The 20,558-nt window shown below is 37.7% G+C and overlaps 2 protein-coding genes across 2 annotated transcripts; one reads left to right on the forward strand and one right to left on the reverse strand.

Moving 5' to 3' along the window:
• The first annotated feature begins 8,737 nt into the window (after positions 1–8,737).
• Positions 8,738–12,577, forward strand: LOC106395267 (protein HEADING DATE 3B). The gene is made up of 5 exons (XM_013835772.3): positions 8,738–10,139; positions 10,223–10,458; positions 10,622–11,196; positions 11,276–11,327; positions 11,586–12,577. The coding sequence occupies exons 2-5, from the start codon at positions 10,249–10,251 to the stop codon at positions 12,363–12,365; spliced, it is 1,617 nt and encodes a 538-aa protein (XP_013691226.1). The 5' UTR covers positions 8,738–10,139; positions 10,223–10,248; the 3' UTR covers positions 12,366–12,577.
• Positions 12,578–12,661: 84 nt separating this feature from the next.
• BNACNNG31370D (glycosyltransferase BC10) lies at positions 12,662–15,739 on the reverse strand. Its single transcript, XM_013836275.3, has 3 exons — positions 14,309–15,739; positions 13,515–14,120; positions 12,662–13,425 (listed from the first exon to the last, which is right to left on the reverse strand). The coding sequence occupies exons 2-3, from the start codon at positions 14,019–14,021 to the stop codon at positions 12,787–12,789; spliced, it is 1,146 nt and encodes a 381-aa protein (XP_013691729.1). The 5' UTR covers positions 14,022–14,120; positions 14,309–15,739; the 3' UTR covers positions 12,662–12,786.
• Between the last annotated feature and the right edge of the window lie 4,819 nt (positions 15,740–20,558).

Here is a 20,558-nt window from a genome sequence, read left to right on the forward strand (position 1 = left end):
TGTGGACATGAGAGTGGGGGGGGGGGAGGGGTCAAGTGCGCAATGGTCAGATAAAAGGTGGTCAGATGAGATATGGATAACAATGAAGATCCCACCTATGTCTTCCATGTCCTGGGTATTTACGAGATTTGTATAAGATGATAGTTTCTTCATTTTGTAAGCGTTTGTATTTCTTTTCGTATTATACAATTAGATTTTGTTCAGATACATTTTTGTTAGAAAACAAAAGAAAAATCTATCGTTAGATCTTGTGCATGTAAATAGATCCAACGCCCCAAAAATTTCACTTTTACCCATATATCTACTTTTTCGTTTTAACTTTTATCATTTATTGCAACTAAAAACAAACTTAGTTTCATTTTGCTCAACTTACGTTTGCTTTCTTAAAATAAACACATTCTTCCTTACACAAAAAGTATGGTTATTTCTGTGCACAAAAAGAAAGCTGTCATGAGAAAGTGTGTCAAAGAGAGAATGTGTCTCATTACGTAAACACTACAAGAAAACACAAATTTAACGACGGCCAAAATCGTCGTTATTTCCTCGGAAAAGAAGAGTTACGAGGAAATGGCGATGAAAGGCGTTTCGTCGTTATATGATTGTCGTAAGAGAAGATTCGTCGCCATTTCGTCGTTAATTAGCGAGGTTAAATTTTCCTCGTAAAGAAGAGTTAAGATTTCGTCGTAAAGACCACGTTGGGTTTCCACGTAACGCGGTCGTTGTTTTTCCTCGTAAAAAACTCGTAAAGGATTCGTCGTAAAAGACTCGAAAAAACCTCTAAACAAATTCGTCGTAATAAAAACGTAAGGAACACGAAAAGAATTCGTCGTAATAGAATCGTAACGGAATCCACGTAAAATCCTCGTTAATTAATCCTCGATATTTCGTCGTTAATTTTCCTCGTTAATACATCGGGAATTAGCGACAAAATTACTTTGTTTTCTATTTACTGAATTTATAAATAAAAATTATATTTATTTAATTTATTAATAAAATTTTAATTGAAATTAAATCGAATAAAAATTTTTTTTTGGCCGAATCAAAATGAAATTATATAATATATAAATAAGTTTTGAATTTTAAAATACAATAACAAAAAAAAAACTAATGCTGCATTGCCGCGTCGTAGAATTCCTCGCTCCTTCTCGAGAGATCTTCCTCGTTGACTTGCACGGATGTCTCGCCTGGAATGGGGTTTTGTTGTCTCATGGTCCTGAACATGGCCTCCCATTCCGGATTTGTGGCCGCTATGACGTCCAAGAAGTTCTCGAGACCAGTCATACGAGCTGTGAACGATGATTTTGTCGAGGCCAACTCGTTTTGTGTCGACGACAGCTGATGTTGTGTCGTCTCCAACACGTCGCGCAGCTGAGAGACTTCATCATCCCGTCTCTGGCCATAAGAGGAAGTCGCTCTCGGAACATCGTTGACGGAACCAATCCCCAACACACGTCCTTTTTTCTTAGGAGCGACCTTAAAAAACAATAAAATATATATTAAAATTTAAATTTTAAAGTAAAATGAAATTAATAAAAAATTTATATAAAATTTACCTCCTCGTAAATTCTATCCACTTCTATTGTGGATAAGACGACGGGTGATCCGTCGGCGGACTCCTGCGCCAGCTGGGTCTCACGCTCGTCAATACGAGCTGCCACATCATTGTAGATCTTCTCAGACCTCTCATCTACAAATGCGCCCGCCTTGTTCTTGTGGGTCCGATCGAAAAGTTCCATAAGAGTCGGTAAACGTCCCAACTCCTTGGCCTAAAAACAGTTAAGAAAGTTTTTATTATATATATATATATATATATATTAAAAATCAAAAAGTTAAATATTTAAATTACGTACCATTTCCAAACGGACGCGGGCGTGTGGCTTTTGGCCCGTACTATGTTGCATCGCCCTGTGGCCGTGCTCATCTACCGAGTTACGGGAGGCGGAGCAAGACTGGGCGACTCTCATGGCATCAGGATCCCTCCAGTAACGGATGAGGCCATCCCACACGTCCGTGGTGATGGTTGAAGGTTTGCCCCGCTCATAGCCCTTCACGATCCAGTCACCCTTCCAGTTGGAGACCGTGTCCAACAAACGTTTCTTCGCCTTGTCGATAAACTCTTTCCGCACCTTCTCAGTGACCCCGATGGACCAATTAAATTTTTGCTGCAAAAAAAAAATTATTAATAATTAGTTTAGAAAAATAAAATTTAAAAAAATATAAATCAGGAATAAATTGTAAAAACTTACAGCGTAAATCTTGAACCACATCCTTCTGATGTAGATCGGAGTGGATTTCCAGTTGGGATGTGCCATGGAGAAGTAACCTTTAATCGTCTCGGTTACTTCTGTTGCAAGGCAGTTATCAACCCCAAACCTGGAAAAAAAAACAAATTCAAAGTTTTAAATATTTATTAAAATCACAAATGAATTTTAAAAAATAAATGTAACATACATACCAAAGAGTTCCTTCAGGTCGGTCGGGGTCTATGATCGGTAAGCCTTCTCTGCCTGGGAAACCGAGAATGTCCTCAACAGTGTACTGAGAGTAAGGACAACTCGCTGGCACCATCAAATCAGCATGAACCTGATGGGCGGGCATCTGAGGAGGCACATGAGGAGCTGGCATCGGAGGAGGAGGTACCGGAGGAGGCACATGAGGAACTGATGGCGATGCCGTAGAAGTAGGCGAGACTCTCTGAGAAGATTGAGTCTCGGGGACGGTCTCCTGCTGACCCGAAGAACCGGGAGCTGAAGAAGAACCGGGAAGTGAAGGCAGGTCTAACCGACTACCCGGTGGACCGAACATCTGCGAGTAGTGAGCACTACGCTGGTGCCTACGAATAGTCTGCAAAATTTAAATTTATAAATTAAAGTCAAGAGTTAAAAAAAATTATGAATAGTATTAACTACGTAATTAATAAAATGAGGAAACCTAAATTTTGTAAACTAATTTCGTAAACTAAATTCCCTAAACTAACCACCTAATCTAAATTCCCTAAACTACTTAGAGAGGAATGAGAGACTTACCATTTTCAGAGGAAATGGAGAGGCTGTAGAGTGGAATTAGAGAGAAAATGAAGAGGGCTGCGGTTTAGCCTATATATAGAATTAGTGTTCGTCGAAAATTCGTCGCAAAATCACGAGGAAAGACAGAGGCCCGTCTTTCGTTTCGTCGTAAGGGCCACGTAAATTAACGAGGATATACAGAGGCCCGTCTTTTATTTAACGTCGTTCTTGCGACGATTCTTGTTTTTATCATCGATTTTACGTGTGAATAGCGAGGCTTTTTTTGCTAACCCCTAAAATCTTAAACCCCAAACCTCAAACCCTATCTTTCTTATCTCCAAACCTCAAACCCGTGTACGCTGTAAAGTACATTGAATGTCATGCTCTTGGGGTCTCCTTTGACCCTAAAAACTTTGCTAGGTGCAACGCGAAGAAAATGAGGGATAACGAGCGAAGTATTTGTATTTGAACTTGTCTTTGTATAGATTTGTAAATATATAAGTTGTCTGGAAGAAATAAGTCGTCTGGAAGGTTTTCCAACTGGACGACTTACAAATAAGTCGTCTAGAAGGTTTGGACGACTTATTATAAGTCGTCTGGAAGCTTTCCCAACTGAAGAAGTTCAATAAACATAGAGAAAATGAAGAAGTTCAATAAACATTGCCGCAGACGACTTAGCATTAAGTCGTCCAGAAGAGGTAAGTCGTCTAAAGAGGTCACTTTTGCAATTGAAAATTAAAAGGGACGACTTAATTATAAGTCGTCCGGCTTTGTTTGTTAAAAAAAAAACTTCAGACGACTTATAAATCATCTCTAATTCCACGTAAGTTGACGAGGCTCTTACGGCGTTTGCTTTCCCCGGACGACTTTGCTTTCCCCGGATGACTTTAAATTAAGTCTTCTGGACGACTTCTAATTCCGCTTTTTTAATTATAAATCGTCTCTAATTCCACGTAAGTTAACGAGGCTCTTACGACGTTTACTGTTACCGTGAAATTTTAACTTTCCCAGAGACGACTTTAAATTAAGTCTTCTGGACGACTTTGCTTTCCCCGGACGACTTTAAATTAAGTCTTCTGGAGCGAACCTCGCTCTTTCCACGTAATTTAACGAGGCTCTTACGACGTTTTGGTCTTACGTGGAAAAAGTGATGTCCGCTTTTTTAATTATAAATCGTCTCTAATTCCACGTAAGTTAACGAGGCTCTTACGACGTTTACTGTTACCTTGAAATTTTAACTTTCCCAGAGACGACTTTAAATTAAGTCTTCTGGACGACTTTGCTTTCCCCGGACGACTTTAAATTAAGTCTTCTGGAGCGAACCTCGCTCTTTCCACGTAATTTAACGAGGCTCTTACGACGTTTTGGTCTTACGTGGAAAAAGTGATGTCCGCTTTTTTAATTATAAATCGTCTCTAATTCCACGTAAGTTAACGAGGCTCTTACGACGTTTACTGTTACCGTGAAATTTTAACTTTCCTAGAGACGACTGAATTATAAGTCGTTCCCGTGAGGTAACGTGGAAAGTACGACGAATGTCTCTAAACCCCTAAAACGAAACCCCAAATCCCAAACCACATCTTCTTTATCTTATACTTCATATATCAAACACTTCTATCCTTTAACCTCAAGCAATTCATTCTAATCCAAACCGAAAACTATAAAAACACAATTCCTTTACTTATAATTAATATCGATATCTTATTTATAAATAAACTCCCATTATCTTTAATTATATATAATAATTCAAACTCATACAAATATGAAATACATTAATCGGATTCATCGACATTCTCGTCATCACTTGAAACATCATCATTTACATGAAACTCGTCTTCAACAGCTTCCTCCGTGGGATCTTCGGTAAGATCTTCATACTCGTGATTATGCGGATCAATGAGAAGGATGTCATCAATTTCTTGTTCAGGTTCATGAACTTCATTTATTTGTTCTTCTTGCAATGGTGGTTCTTCTCCTACGATGATTCGTCCTCGAGGTGTAACTTTGATCACGGCCAACCAATTTATACCCGACTCTCTCATCCGTGGGTATGGAAGGAAGCTAACTTGGTCTGCTTGTGAAGCTAAGATGAAGGGCTCGAATTTGTTGTACCTCCGGCCACCGTTGACATCTACTACACCGAATTTGTTCAACCGAACACCTCTATTGACGACGGGGTCGAACCATTCACACTTGAAGAGGACGCATTTTAGCTTCAATATCCCTGGGAATTCGACTTCAATAATCTCCGTCAAGATTCCGTAGAAATCTGTTTCTCCTTTCACACAAATTCCATAGTTACTGGTAGCCCGCTGTTTACCATACTCATATGTGTGAAAAGTATAGCCTCGTGTGAAATACATCTGTGATGTGGTGACCTTTACAAGTGGAGATTGAATTACTTCGTGTAACCACTTAGGATAATCTGCATCGTCGTCATAATCAACCTATTTAAAAATAAAAAGAACGTTGAAATACAAATCATTCATGTATGAAAATTTTAAAAGTATTTGATTAATACCTGATTCTTCAACCACTTAACAAAGTGTTGATCTTTTCTTTTGTCTACGTCACTTGTGGATATACCAGGAAATGTTTCTTCGACTTGTGAAACAAACATGCTGTAAATTCACATTTTACATGAATTAATCTCTCTCAATTATATAATGTATACTCAATTTAAGTTACCTTTCAAAATAACGCATCAATGGATCCTCGCAATTGAGTAGAATATAGGTGTGTGCACTATGAGCGTCTTCTTCACTCGACCACCAAACCTGTTTTGATTTCCCACCAAGTCGTCCAATCTGGCTAAAGATTTCTGGAACGCCAACAACTGCATATGTGGGCGCAACGCCACCATCATCATATCTTCTTGGAGCTCTTCTTCGGGTACGTACTTTTGACGCAAAGTAGTACGATGTGAAGTGAGAAACTTCTTCTGTCAAACTTCCAGCAATTATAGAACCTTCAACTTTGGCGAGGTTCTTTGCTTTTCCCTTCAAATATTTCATGGCTCGCTCGTACTGATACATCCATCCGTAATGTACCGGTCCACGAAGCAATGCCTCATATGGGAGGTGGATAGCTAGATGCTCCATCACGTCAAAAAAGCCTGGAGGAAATATCTTCTCCAAGTTGCACAATAAGATAGGAATGTTCTCCTGAAGCTGTTCTACGACTTCTTCTTTAAGAGTGCGTGTGCTCAAATCCCTGAAAAATGCTCCAATGCCTATTCCAAAAACAATTAAACACATTGTTAGTCAAATACTATTATTGTAAACTAAACCAATTTAATATTATTGTCCTATTGTAAACTACCTGCAAGTGCTTCATGTACGTTTGTTGGAAGTAGCTCCGCAAATGCAAATGGCAGAAGTCGTTGCATAAAGACATGACAATCATGACTCTTCATCCCGGAGAACTTTTGACCCTTTTCAACACATCTTGAAAGATTTGAAACATACCCATCAGGGAACTTCACTTCTGATGCCACCCAATTGAACAAAACCGACTTTTTTTCTGAAGACAATCTAAAAATTGGAACGGGAACTTGGCCATTGCTTTTTATATGTAACTCACTTCTTGAGCAAATATCCGGCAAGTCCAACCTCGATTTTATGTTGTCTTTTGTCTTCCCTGGGACATTCAATATTGTATTCATGATGTTCTCAAAGAAATTCTTCTCTATATGCATCACATCAAGGTTGTGGCGCAGAAGAAGATCCTTCCAATATGGTAACTCCCAAAATATACTCTTCTTGTGCCAGTTGTGATGAACACCGTAAGAATCAGGCATATTACGAGGGACATGCCAATTACCACCCCAGCGAACTGTTTCGTTAGCTCCGTAGTAGTCGATTTGCGCTTCAATTTGTTCTCCAGTTAGATATGGAGGAGGAGTGTCTCTCACAACCTTTTTGTGCCTAAACAAATTCTTGTTTCTTCGGTACGGATGGCCAACTGGAAGAAATCGACGGTGACAATCGAACCAACTTGTCTTTCTACCATTCTTCAGTTGAAATGCATCTGTCGTTCCATTACAATATGGACAAGCTAATCTCCCATGTGTAGTCCATCCAGACAACATCCCATAGGCAGGAAAGTCACTTATGGTCCACAAAAGCATAGCTCGCATCGTAAAATTCTTCTTCGTTGAGCAGTCATACGTCCTCATCCCTGTTGACCACAAATCCTTCAACTCTTTTATCAGTGGTTGTAGGAAAACATCAAGTGACCTTTTTGGATGCTTCGGACCGGGTATTAATATGGTCAAGAATAAAAACTCCCGTTGCATGCACATCTCCGGTGGCAGGTTGTATGGCGTAAGAAAGACAGGCCACAATGAATATTGTCTCCCTGACATTCCAAATGGACTAAATCCATCTGTGCATAATCCGAGGTACACATTCCGGCTATTGCTAGCGAAATTCGGATGTACTTTGTTAAAATGTTTCCAGGCTCTTGCATCTGATGGATGAGTCATCTCACCATCCGTCTGAGTATGCTCGGCATGCCACCTCATCTTTCCAGCAGTCTGCTCCGATTGGTACAATCTTTTCAATCTATTACGTCCCCTTCCTTGCGGCTTGAATCGTGGTTTCTTGCAGAATCGACATTCTTCCAACTTCTCATCATCTCCCCAGTAGATCATGCAGTTGTCGATGCAAACATCTATCATCTCCGAAGGCAACCCAAGACTATAAACCAGTTTCTGAATCTCATAATAAGAATCAGCAGACTCATTGTCTTCCGGCAAATACTCTTTAAATAAATCTGCCCATTCGTTCATGCAACTTTCAGGTAGATTGTGATCAGTTTTAATATTCATCATTCTAGCAGCCAATGACAATTTAGAGAGACCTTCTCTACAACCACTGTAAAGTGGTTGATTTGCCGCATCTAACATTTCATAAAACTTTTTTGAATCTATGTTAGGTTCTTCATCTTCATCATCATGAGCTACGAATGCATCAGTTACCATATCATGAACCCTATCATAATCTACCATCGGCTGATCCTCCTGATGGTAACTATGTGCATTATGCAATTGATGATCAACCGGTTCTTCTTGAAAGTTGTTATTACTACTACTAGCTTCATTCTGATCATAACTATAACCTTCTCCATGTTGAAACCAGATATAATAATTTGGCGTGAAACCTCTATTTACTAAATGCTTCCAAACATTTTCACGGTTTGCCAACTTTGAATTGTTACATTTCCTACAAGGACAGAATATTTTACCGCTTTCTTGGGCGAGCGGTGTAGAATCTGCTTGATGCATAAAACGCTCCAACCCAGCAAGATATTCTTTCGTCACTCTCCCGTTAGCATCTCTATGCATATACATCCACCTCCGCAACTCGAAAATATTTCCCAAGCCCGACATTTTTTTCACGTTTTTTTTTCTTGTTGGTGTGCGTAAAATTATGTTCAAACCTCCATATATATAGAAAATTTTCGAATCTGGTAGTTGAATTTTGCTAGGAATTTACGACGAAAAATTAGGTTGGTGGCAAAAAAAACGTGTTAAGTTGGTGGATTTCTCGTTCTTTCCTCGTAAGTTATTTCCTCGTAAAACTCATGCTAAAATTACGACGAATTTGCGACGAAACACATTTTTCTCGGAAAAACCACGTCAACTTACGACGATTTTACGAGGAAAAGCTTTACTCGGTATTTTACAAGGCCATTACGAGGAAACTTTATTTCCTCGTACTTTCATCGTTAAGTCATCGTAATTTCACGAGGAATAGTTTTCCTCGTTAAATTTCCTTGCTAAAACTGTGTTTTCTTGTAGTGAAACAGATTGTGTCCCTCAGTGTAACTCTCTCATCACATATGCCATTGGAATGTAGAGGAGGTTACCACAAACTTGACGAACATCGCCATATCATCATAAAAAAGGACACAGACAAAGTATATTAAGATCTATAGGAGCAAACACTCATTCGCCAAGTAATACATTTATTTGATGAATCTTACAAACATTAGTTTGAATGCAGTTTACATGATTTTTATGTTCATCAGAGTCTGAATACCTAGCCAGAAAGCAAACAATTAATATCATCCTGAAGTTTCTTTAAATCATCTGAATTTATAGATATATTTATATGACTAAGAGGTGTGTCTTTTTTGGGCACATAACTTTCGATTGTAGAATTCATTTTAACATAACTCCGAACAATATATTCCCTCCGTTCCACAGAGATAAACTTTTTAATATTTTCGTACATATTAAGAAAACACATTAAACTATCATAATAAATGTATCGTTTTCTGTAATTTTCAATTTTCAATAACTTTTAACCAATAGTAATTCAATAAAGTCAATTAATTTTCTTGAAGTTTACAATTTTTCATAGAAAACACAAAAAATACATCCCTTTGAAACAAACTTTTTTTCTAAAAAGTCTATCATTAAGGAACGGATGGAGTATAATCCATTTTTATCTAAAGAAATATATATTTATATTTTAATGGATGCACGAAAAAATTCCCTTTTAATAACAATAAATAAGATTTTATGATAAATAATCGTCCTTTGGTTTTGTGCTAAACCTCGCTTCTGGTCTGTCCCGATCCCGACCCGGCCAAACCGGGAAAATAGGCTCGTTCCGACCGAACACGCTTCTTCTCTCTCACTTCTGTGTCAGATGATTGCGATCAGAAACAGATATTTCGTTAAAGATAATCCCAAAATAGGAAAAGTTTTGGAAATGGTGGAAGTTTTAAGTTAGCCACGCGAGAGATATTGAAAACATGTGGCTAGTGTTGTGCAAAGAGACCGAGTCACCCGAGCATCTTCTCCCTCACGCCCACTCGGACCTAACCAACCAAACCTCGCCACGTTATCTATAATCCGAGTTCCCGTGAGTTAGGGATCTTTACTTGAATGAACCAGACATGACCGCAGAGTCACACATACCCACACACACACAAGTTTTGTCGTCCCCTCGTATGGAATCCATTGTGGGGCGACACAAACATAATATCTTCTTTTGCTTCTGCTCTTCTTGATCTTCTGTCAAGATTCGTTTTAGCTCCCAAAATATATTAAAAAAGAAAATATTATAATCATTTGGACGTGGGATTGATCTAAAGTGTTGTTAGATCTTTGATATTCAGAAGGTAAATTCCTCAATAATAACCAATCTTTATTTCTTGAGATTACTTGCAGTGGAAGAAATTGATATGGTTTGTTGGAATTGTAGGTACATAAAAGAAAGAAGATCGAAAGATGGGAGGAATGAAAGATGAGGCAAATAGGATAACAATTCCTCCATTGTTCCCAAGAGCTCATGTCAATGATACTGGAAGAGGAGGCTTGCCTCAGCCATTTGCTGGCAAATCAAAACGTTACCCTCTTCCTTCTCCGACCAACAAGATCTGTGATTCTCCTTCCACACTCTCTCTGTCTCTTGCTCCCCAAGCCAACAACACCCGTCTCGTGAGTTTTCCTTTTCTCCTTAACTCACTTCTTGATTTTGTGTGTTGTTCCATTGCATACTCTTGGTGGTGACACAAAACATTCATGAAAATAAAATAGATATACAAAGTTTGAATATCACTTTATACTTATTGCCCAATACTTTTTTCCTTGTTTTGAACAGCATGGTCGACCTGAAAAGAGTCAGTTTACACAAATCTGCAACACTTCTCCAGCATCAAAGTTTGAGGGGAAGGTGAATCATCCAAGTGCCAGAGGATCATCAGTTACTAATACTAAGTCTAGTTCAATAATACAAAATGAGTACCATTTCAAGAACCTTACCAACTTGGATTCTCTTAAGGTTCCTCTAGTTAGACGCTCGGAAACAAATCCACAAGCAAACACAGATTTATCACTCCAGTTTTGTAATAGTAGTAGCTGCATAGATGGAGGAGGTGGAGTAGCTGCTGGTTCCAAGGTTGCCCTGAACAATCTTCACATTCGAGAATTACTTTTGCAAGATGAAAGCAAGAGAGGGTCTCTTAACATGATGAAAACTCAGTTGTATAGGAGAAGAGCCCTTGATGTATTTAACATTGAAACTCAAAAAAAGCTCAAAACTGTGCCTCCACGTGAACAAGATGTCTCAGACTCTTCTGCAATAGACTCTTTGTCTGGTATCGGTGCTTCATCTAATGATGTTGCTAGAGTGATAGGTGACAAGATGTTTTGGAAGATGAGAACTTATATGATCAAGTATGTATCCTGTCACTTGTCAATCTTAAGTATATAAACTTTGCCTTGTTTCTTACTTTTCTCTTGCTGATATGTTCAGCCAGCAGAAGATCTTTGCAGCACAAGTCTTTGAGCTTCATAGGCTGATAATGGTAAGCTGCTAACAACTTACTTCCCATGTTTTTCAGCTTTCATTTGATCTGACAATGAACAGGTCGGCCCGAGATTTTATTTTTTTTTTGGAGGGGGCGGGAGGCGATATAGTAAAGGTTTCAAAAAAAACTTTTTTTAACAAACTTAGGGGTGTACATCTATATAATTTTTTTAAAAAATTTTGGGGGCTATAGGCGAATGTTTCATTTGGCTATGCCCAGGACCGGTCCTGACCATGAACCTTTAACATGATACAGGTTCAAAAGATGGTTGCAAAATCACCAAACCTGGTTCTTGAAAGTAAGCTTAATGGCCTAAGAAGGGGTACAATGGTTGCTTCAAAGGTTAAGAAACCAAACACAGAGAATCACAAACCTGTAACCGAAGAATATCCAGAACATATGAAACCAAAGCTTCCTCTGCCTTCCATAACCAACGAGCTTATGAAACCGATTTGGCAACAACAGCTACTTCCTCCTCCTGGAAACCAATGGTTAGTTCCGGTAATGTCTCCTTCAGAAGGTCTGGTCTATAAACCATACGCAGGACCATGTCCTCCTCCTCCCTCAGCCTTCATGGTTCCAATCTATGGACAAGATTCGCCCAACACATCAGCATTCAAGTTCCCTGTTTCTACTCAGTTTAGCCACAACTACTTCCCGCAGCCTAACGCTAGGACAGCAGTACTTGACCAGACAAACCCGTTTGGTCAGCTTCAAAGATGGTCTAGCACATCGAGCCACATGACTCAAGCCATTCCATTTTCTTTAAAGAAGTCTCAGGAATCTAATGACAGTGATGTACATGGAAGTACAGCTTCAAGTCCACCAGAGAAGCCTAAATTCGATGTACTTCCTCTATTTCCTACAGAGCCTACTCATCACAATGATGAGCATGAGCATGAGCAGAAACAGCAACCTCTGCACCGTGCCATTAAAGCCATTCCTCATAATTCAACATCAGCCTCTGAATCTGCTGCAAGAATTTTCCGTTCCATTCAAGAAGAAAGGAGGGACTCAGATCATATGAATAGTTAGTTTTTCTTTACTTTCAACATTCCACATTCTTTTTGCTCTATAATTGCTTCTTAAAATCTAGTTAAGTTTTCCAGTGTATTCTATTTAATCTTCATGTGAAGATGTAACATAAAACATACACACACACACACACACACATATACATTGATATTGTATTTGACAAACAGCTAATAAAAGAGAGAAGTTTTTGTTCCATTAATAACAATTCAGTTTTGAAATGTTATGCAAATGCCAAAACTATATAACAAGATGACTCTGATATTAAAAATATATCAATTCTCTTTTATTCAGTTATCTGTAAAGTTAAATTTCATTGAGCGACAAAATAAACATCTATATATAAATGCGGAAGTGGACAATAATGATCAGTTGTGCCCATGCTAAATCAAAGTTACACTCAAAAATTCAAAAAGCACATCCATTAGAACCCAAGAACCTTTGGTGCAAGTTTGAGTAATGGCTCCAATGCACTTGGAGCAAACTTTCTTGCAAAGAGATAACACACTTGAGATTTCTGATCATTGTATAAGCAGGACTGACCTTCCTGAATCATCTTGAGAAACATCTCTGTTATAACAGACTTCCCAAAAAGAGTCGGATGAGGACCACCTTTTGACCAATCTGTCCAAGTTAATGTCCTCTTCGCCAGCAAATGAGAATATCTAATAGATAGCATTGTTGGGAAGTAATGTTCATCCACATAACAAGGAGGTCTACAAAACTCTTTGAATTTGTGATAGTAATTGATGTCTTCAACAATGTAAAGAGCAAGTTCTCTGTTGATTTCAAACCACTGAGACCCTTTTCTCCACTGGCTTAGTTGGACTTCTGGTCCCATTGCATAGCTGTACCTGCCTCTTCCGTAAGGCCCGTCCTCGTCAGCAGAACCCATGAAACTATATATTGATTTGGAGACATAATTGTAGATGAACTCGAAACCGCGGAGAGGAATGCAAGCTTCAGAGAGCAAAACAAACCATTCATTAGAGATATCCAGTAACGCATTAGCCAAAAGCCTTCTCTCAGCTTCACACATACTCATCTCTCCCCAAGCCACATGCTACATAAAAATAGAGAAACTAAATGAAGACACAGGAAGCAACATTACTAAAGAGAAGTTTTGCTCAGTTAAAAGATCAATGAAAGTACCTGACTTGGGATCTGTCTTCTGTAAAACACAGATGAGCTAGGGACATCCGATTTATAATCTGGCAATGTGTGAACGTATATTGAGTAAAACCCTTCATGCCCTTTGAAAAACCTTTCCCAAAGTGGAGCAAATGGTAATGGACCTTTGGTGAGAAACATGAATGCCATTTTAGGAACCCTTTTAAAAGGGTGGTCATATCTCCGTGGCTCCATAGATGCAAGCCAAAGAAGGTCGGAGTCATTCATGGAGTGCCAAACACTCGATGGAGGCTTGATAAATCTCTCCAATGTAGTTATCTCATCACTCGTAGAGATCAATGTGGTAGGAGCCAAAGTTTGAACCTTCAAGTACTTGATCATGTGCATGCTAACGACTGAGATTCCAAGAGCCAAAACAACGAGCATCAAGAAAACCTGAAGCACCCGCATTGGTAAAAGAGACCTACATTGGTTTGTAGGTCTTAAATTAGAAGCTGATGTATCTTTAACCCCTTCCCCCTTCCCCATTAGCCTCAGTTTATGGTTTTAGCAAATGGGTTATTTTTTTTCCAGAAATGCAAGCAAGCCAAAACGTACGAGAAGTTTCAAACTCCAACCTAGTAGTTCCTGTTAGTCTCCGAAGAACACAGAGAGAGAGAGACATAAATATCCGACAAACCGTTCTTGTGGTAATATGAGTACATTTTTTTGATTAAGATCTAAAACAAAGCTTCGAGAGTGAGAGTATGGCGAATTCAAGTGTTACAGATTGAAAAAGAACACTAAAAAAATAAAACTTTGAATAGGAAGCGCACCAGAAAAAAGAGAAAATTAGTATTTCGGATCTTCTCTGTTACCCATTTGCTTCAGCTGTTAGATTAGTCCATATGTTAGGAGGACATGTTAATGGAGCTTAAATCTTGTCTCATGATCTTAGCCGAGGGATGTTGTCTGAAACTCTCATTTACTTACGAAAACAGAGAGCTTAAATATAAGAAAACTCGGAGAAAGAACGTAATAAAAAGCATTAAAACATAAGTACGTTGGTAACTGCTGGTCTTTCTTTGTAACTGATGGTCTTAGTTAGAGACGTTTATTACAATACAAAACGTTTATGACAACTCTGAACGTACGTGTAATGCAGTTTCATGAGCTTTTCATGCCGTCAGAAAAAAACGTCTGACGGCGTAGTTCATGAGCTTATCACGCAACAATCCTGGTCTTGAGACTGTCTTGAAGCCTATTGTTCCCTGCGATATCCAATTCAATTACCAAAACAAGATTGTAAAATATGTATAAGAATGTGTTTGTTTATAACAAAAAAATTATATGTTTTTAAAAGTTATCTTTTAATATAAAGATGTGTTTTTCATTTTAAAAGTTGCATATATTTTAAAGGATTCTCATAATAGGATATATCTTTTTTTTTTCTTATTTTAGTTCATTTTCGTATCTATTTGATATACATTTAAAGAATATTAAATTTGTCTATAAATATTCAGGTAATTTGAGTTTTGGTAATTTAATTATTTTAAAACATTATATGTATAAACTATTACAACTATCGGTGATTGTAGTCTTTAGAGACGAACTACTACAACTATGATAAACCATTTCACCTATGATACTTACTAGCCATTGTAATGCTTGGTTACTAACCATTGTAATGGTTGATTATTAAGCATTGTAATCTTTGACCCTCTGTATAAGGATATTATTTTAGATTCGAGATTCAGTAAAAACAAAAGGCAGAAAATAGTTCTAATAACACATATCTCTTTTATTAGAAATCCTTTACAGGATCTCTTACATACTTACTTGATTCGAATTACACGACTCAACACATATTGATTCATAATTTATCCACCTTGCTTGACTCAACACCTGTTGATTAATGATCTCAGTTTACTAAGCTATGAAACCCCAAAACTTTTGTGTTTCTCTCTTAGAATAACAATGTCAAAAGCTCTAACCTAGTTATAGGATTAACCGAGATATATATCAAATAATATTTTCCTATTATCTAATATAATATTTCTTATATTTTAGCATCATCAAATCTTCCAATTTGTTATCAAATAATGTTTCCTTAATGCTTATCACATCAAACAAACATAGAATATTGCTCCACATCAGCACATCTTGACGTTTCTTTCCATTCTTCTGAAGTGTGTGTTGCTGTGGGGCGTGCATGGTTCCTCCAAGTTCATGCTGTTGCTGGTGCTTGCGGACCTGAGTATTGATAAGATTGATCTCTTCCTGTTGCCGTGAACACATTCTGCACGTTTATTTGCGTCACTGAAATGGGTGTCCACAACATCTTGCCTCATATGTTCAGGAAAGTCTTCAAGAATCCTTTTCATTGTATTAGAGATTTTTATTTATTAATTAAATAGACCTCTGAGTATAACTGAAAAGAAGACTTAGTTGAGATGACATGACAACATGACAAAAATATGATTGGATGAAATATTTCATATGACGTGGATAGCTTGAGAAATCTTCAAAATTGTTCTAATAATATTTTATATGACGTGGATAGCTTGAGAAATCTTCAAAATTGTTCCTTTTATTAGATTATTTTCTTCTTTTTTTTAAAGATAAATATGATAGATTCCGGTTAAATTTTGATGAAGTTTGAGTATCATGAATCTTTGTCGGGTCCTAAAAATGTCCAAATATGTATCCAAAAATTTGTGGCTATTTTATAGGTATTTTAACTATAGATGCAAACTGACCCGAACCCAAACAGAATCAACAAACTCAAATATAAAATCTGATTTTTACTTTACATTTCAAGCTTGTACGGTAGCTTAGCTGAAAAAAATTCTGGACAAATTTGATAAAGGCAGTGAGGAAGACTTATCTATATGATGAGAATTATTGTATGTTTTCAGTAAAGGTATTATAGTCTACTATTGTGGGAGCGGAAACACCAAATCTACCTTATTTTGAAACAAGGCCAGTTTGGTATCGCTAATGTGGCATCTGTAATGTTTGCTCTCGCTAATTTTGATGTGGAGTTTTGTTGTTCTTCTATAGTGTAACATGTTATCACTACAAGAAAACATCAAGGATTCTGAGGGAAAAAATCGTCGGAATTTCGTCGGAATATCGTTATTCCGACGAAATTCCGACGAAACACGTCGTCGGAAATAATTCCTCGGAATTTCTTTTTTCCTCTGAAATCCCTCGGAATTTTCCGACGGAATTCCGAGGAAATAAATTTCCGAGGAAATTCCGAGGATCCCTTGTTTGTCGGAAAAGTCCTCGGAATATACCGAGGTAGAACTTCGTCGGGATAATTCCTCGGAAGTTCATCGATCGATGCGTGTTTGGACATATATACATCGATCGATAGGAGCATACCGACGGACTTTTTCCTCGGTTTATTCCGAGGAACTGTTCCCTCGGTATATTCCGAGGGATCCGTTCCTCGGAATTTTCCGAGGGAGTTGTCCCTCGGAAAATTCCGAGGGAAATGTCCCTCGCTATATTTTTTAAAAAAACGGATCGATCGATGCGTTTTTGTTCAAAAACGCATCGATCGATCTAGTGAAAAATATAATTAATTTCCTCAGAATGTAAAAAATATTAATTTTTTTGAAAAAATAAAATTTCTGAAATTTAAATTCGAAAATATGAAATTAAAAGTAAAATTGAAATCATATTAATTAATATTCAAAGTTTCACAAATAAAAATAAAACATTCCGAGATTGGGGAAAAAAAACTACGGGTCTGGCACGTCCGGGAACACCTCGTTCGGGTACATCCTCTGCATCATCTCCATCATTTGCTGGTTCAGCCTCCTCTGTGCCTCATAGCCCGCCTGTTGAGCCGCCATCTGGGTCTCCAACAAAGATATTCGATCATCTTTGTCCTTCAACTGAGCCGTAAGTACTTCTGGATCAACAAAGGGCGGTGGTGCAGAAGAAGGAGGAACCGACCGGGTGCGACGACCCAAACCGAACAAACGCCCCTTCTTCTTTGGAACCGACTGAATAGAAAAAAGCCAAATTTAGAAATTTAAACCAAGAAATAAATGAATTGAACTTTAAAAAAAAAGAACTTACGGATTCAACGATTTCGTTGATTCGAAACCGGGACAAGTTGGTCGAAGCCGTCGAAGCGTCATCCTCGGTTTGAAGCTGAGACACTTCGTCTACCACCTGAGTTTGGACCAGGTCGACCACGTCCCTCACAAGACCGTCATCAATCTGGCCGGTCTTCTTGTTGGTATACGCCCTCCTCATTAGGGCGAGATCATCGACCGGCTCGCCATCATTTTCTTCCGCCTTGAAAAAAAACATAAAATTAAAGAAACATTAGAAATTAGAAGAAATGCACAATAAATTTAAATTCTGAAACTCAAATAATTGAAGAAAAAGCGGTTGAACTTACCATGCGATCTCCGAGAGTGACAATAGATTGAGCACCCAAGTTATGCTTGTAGATGCCCTTCCCTTTACGGTCGCTCCTGCGGTTGGTGGAGTTGGTGGAAGAAGTTTCTTTCGTCTCCTCCTTATCCCAATGCGCACACAACTCCTTCCAGACCGTGTCGTTCATCGATTTTGGGACCTTTTAATTTAAAAAAAAAGAAAAAGTTTAATAAATTAAAAAATAGTTTAATAAATTAAAAAATTGTTTGATAAATTAAATCGAACCTTATTGATTTCGCACTTCTTCTTCCACTCGTGGATCTGCTTCCCATAGTTGTCCATTACTTTATGGACGAAGTGGTGATAGATAAAGAGCGTCTCATCGGAATTCCAGTTGAACTCTTGCTGAAAAAAAAACACAATTAGTAGAAAATTTATATTAAAGATTAAAAATATAAGTAAAAAATTAGAATACTTACCGCAAACTGACGAAACCACAGAACCTGCTTGTCGGTTGGGAAGTGAGTGAAAGTCGGATGTCCACTGTCGAGGGCCGAGTACATCATACGGTTGATCCATGCGCTGATCCCGTTCCCGGATCGGTTGAACCTTATTAAAAGAACAAACGGTTAATAATGAATCCAAATTTAAAGAAAAAAAATGTTTAATTACCATGTTTGACCCCGTCCATCTGGATACGGAGTGAGATACGGAAGATGGTCACGACCGGGCTGTTGAACCAACTCCGCAACCCTCATCACTCCCGGAGGACACGGAGGAACAGGAGCGGATGCAGCAGCGGGAGCGAGAGGAACATGAGCGGGTGCAGCAGAGGGAGATGTATGGTTGGAGCTGTGGGGCGAAGGGGAATCCTGAAAATGGCTGGAATCCCGAGACTGGCTCCCCGTACCACCACGACCACGACGCTGTCGAGGCCGGGTCTGATCATCATGAGACCTGTAAATTAAAAAAATATATTTAATAAATACAGAAATATATAAATTAATTTTTTTTATTAAAAAAAAATCCCAAATAATTTAATCACAGAAAAAGATTTATATATATTAAATTTTTTTAATAAATATATAAAAATAGTTCTAATAAACAAAAAATAGTTTTAATAAATAAAAATTGTTTAATAATTACAAAAAAATAGTTTTAATAATATATATATATGAAAAATATTTTTAAATCCCAAATAATAGTATTTAATCACAAAAAAAGTTTTATAGATATTTAAAATGTTTTGTAAAATCCAAAAAATCGAATTATATAGAATTTTTTTTTTGTAAAATCCAAAAAATCGAATTTATATAGAAAAATCGTTTTGTAAAATACAAAAATTGATTTTATATACAAAAATCGATTTTATAAATACAAAAAATAAAAAAAATTATAAAAAATTCTAAATCAATTCAACAAAACAAATTATTCAACCAAATCACAATTCTAAACCTATTATACAACCAAATCACAATCCTAACCAATCACCCTAACAAAAATCTATCAAAACTACACAAAAACCTAACAAATAGAACCTAAGAGAGTGGGATAGGGTCCTTACATGATTTGTGTAAGAGAAGAGGGAGATCGCCGGAGATATCGTCGGATTTGAGGGGGAAATCGCCGGAGAGAAAGAGAGGAGTCGCGCAGAGGAAGAAGAGAGAAATGGGGAAGAAGAAGGGGCTCGTGGTTATAAAACCTAGGGTCCGACGGACATTATCCGTCGGAATTCCGTCGGAATTCTAATTTCAATTTTCGCGAAATATTTGCCCGGTAAAATGAAAATATTCTGAGGAAATTCCGACAGATAGTAAAATATCCGTCGGAATTTCCTCGGAATATTCCGAGGAAATACCGAGGAACTAGTGTTTGGGGTTTCAAAACATCAATTTTTTTTGCCGTATTTCATTTCTTATACAATTGTAATGCATACCATTGAGGATTCTTTGTATACATGAGCATAAACCATGAAATAACAAATTTCAAAACTAATTGAAAGTATTCCCTTTACCGTTCATTAAAAGGTATAAGTGTTTCTCTTATGTTGCGAGATTTCGTTCATACAATCGGAAAAGTGTTAATTATACGGTAAGGAACAAATTTTTGACTTCATAATGAACGTAAGACACTTAATAAGGGTTATATAGGTGTTATTCAAACGGCAAAACGTTGTTTTCGGTTTAAAAACCCTATTTCCTCGGAATTTCCTCGGATTATTCCGAGGGAACTCTGAGGAAACCCTCTTCTTCCTCGAAATTTCCTCGGAATATTCCGAGAAAATTCCGACGAACTAGTGTTTGGGGTTTCAAAACGTATTTTTTTTAAAAAAACGCATCGATCGATGCGTTTTTGAACAAAAACAAATCGATCGATTACTAAGATGGCCCGGGCCGTAAGATTGTGATCGATCGATGAGAGTATCCCATCGATCTATCGACAATCTGAATTGTTCCTCAGAATTTCCTCGGAAAATCTTGTATGTTTTTTTAAAAATGCATCGATCGATGCGTTGTAGAACAAAAACGCATCGATCGATTACTAGGATGGACCGGGCCGTAAGATTGTGATCGATCGATGAGAGTATCCCATCGATCTATCGACAATCTGAATTGTTCCTCGGAATTTCCTCGGAAAATCTTGTATGTTTTTTTAAAAATGCATCGATCGATGCGTTATAGAACA

The sequence above is a fragment of the Brassica napus genome, chromosome C5 (genome assembly GCF_020379485.1).
Source record: "Brassica napus cultivar Da-Ae chromosome C5, Da-Ae, whole genome shotgun sequence".
NCBI classification, from domain to species: Eukaryota; Viridiplantae; Streptophyta; class Magnoliopsida; order Brassicales; family Brassicaceae; genus Brassica; species Brassica napus.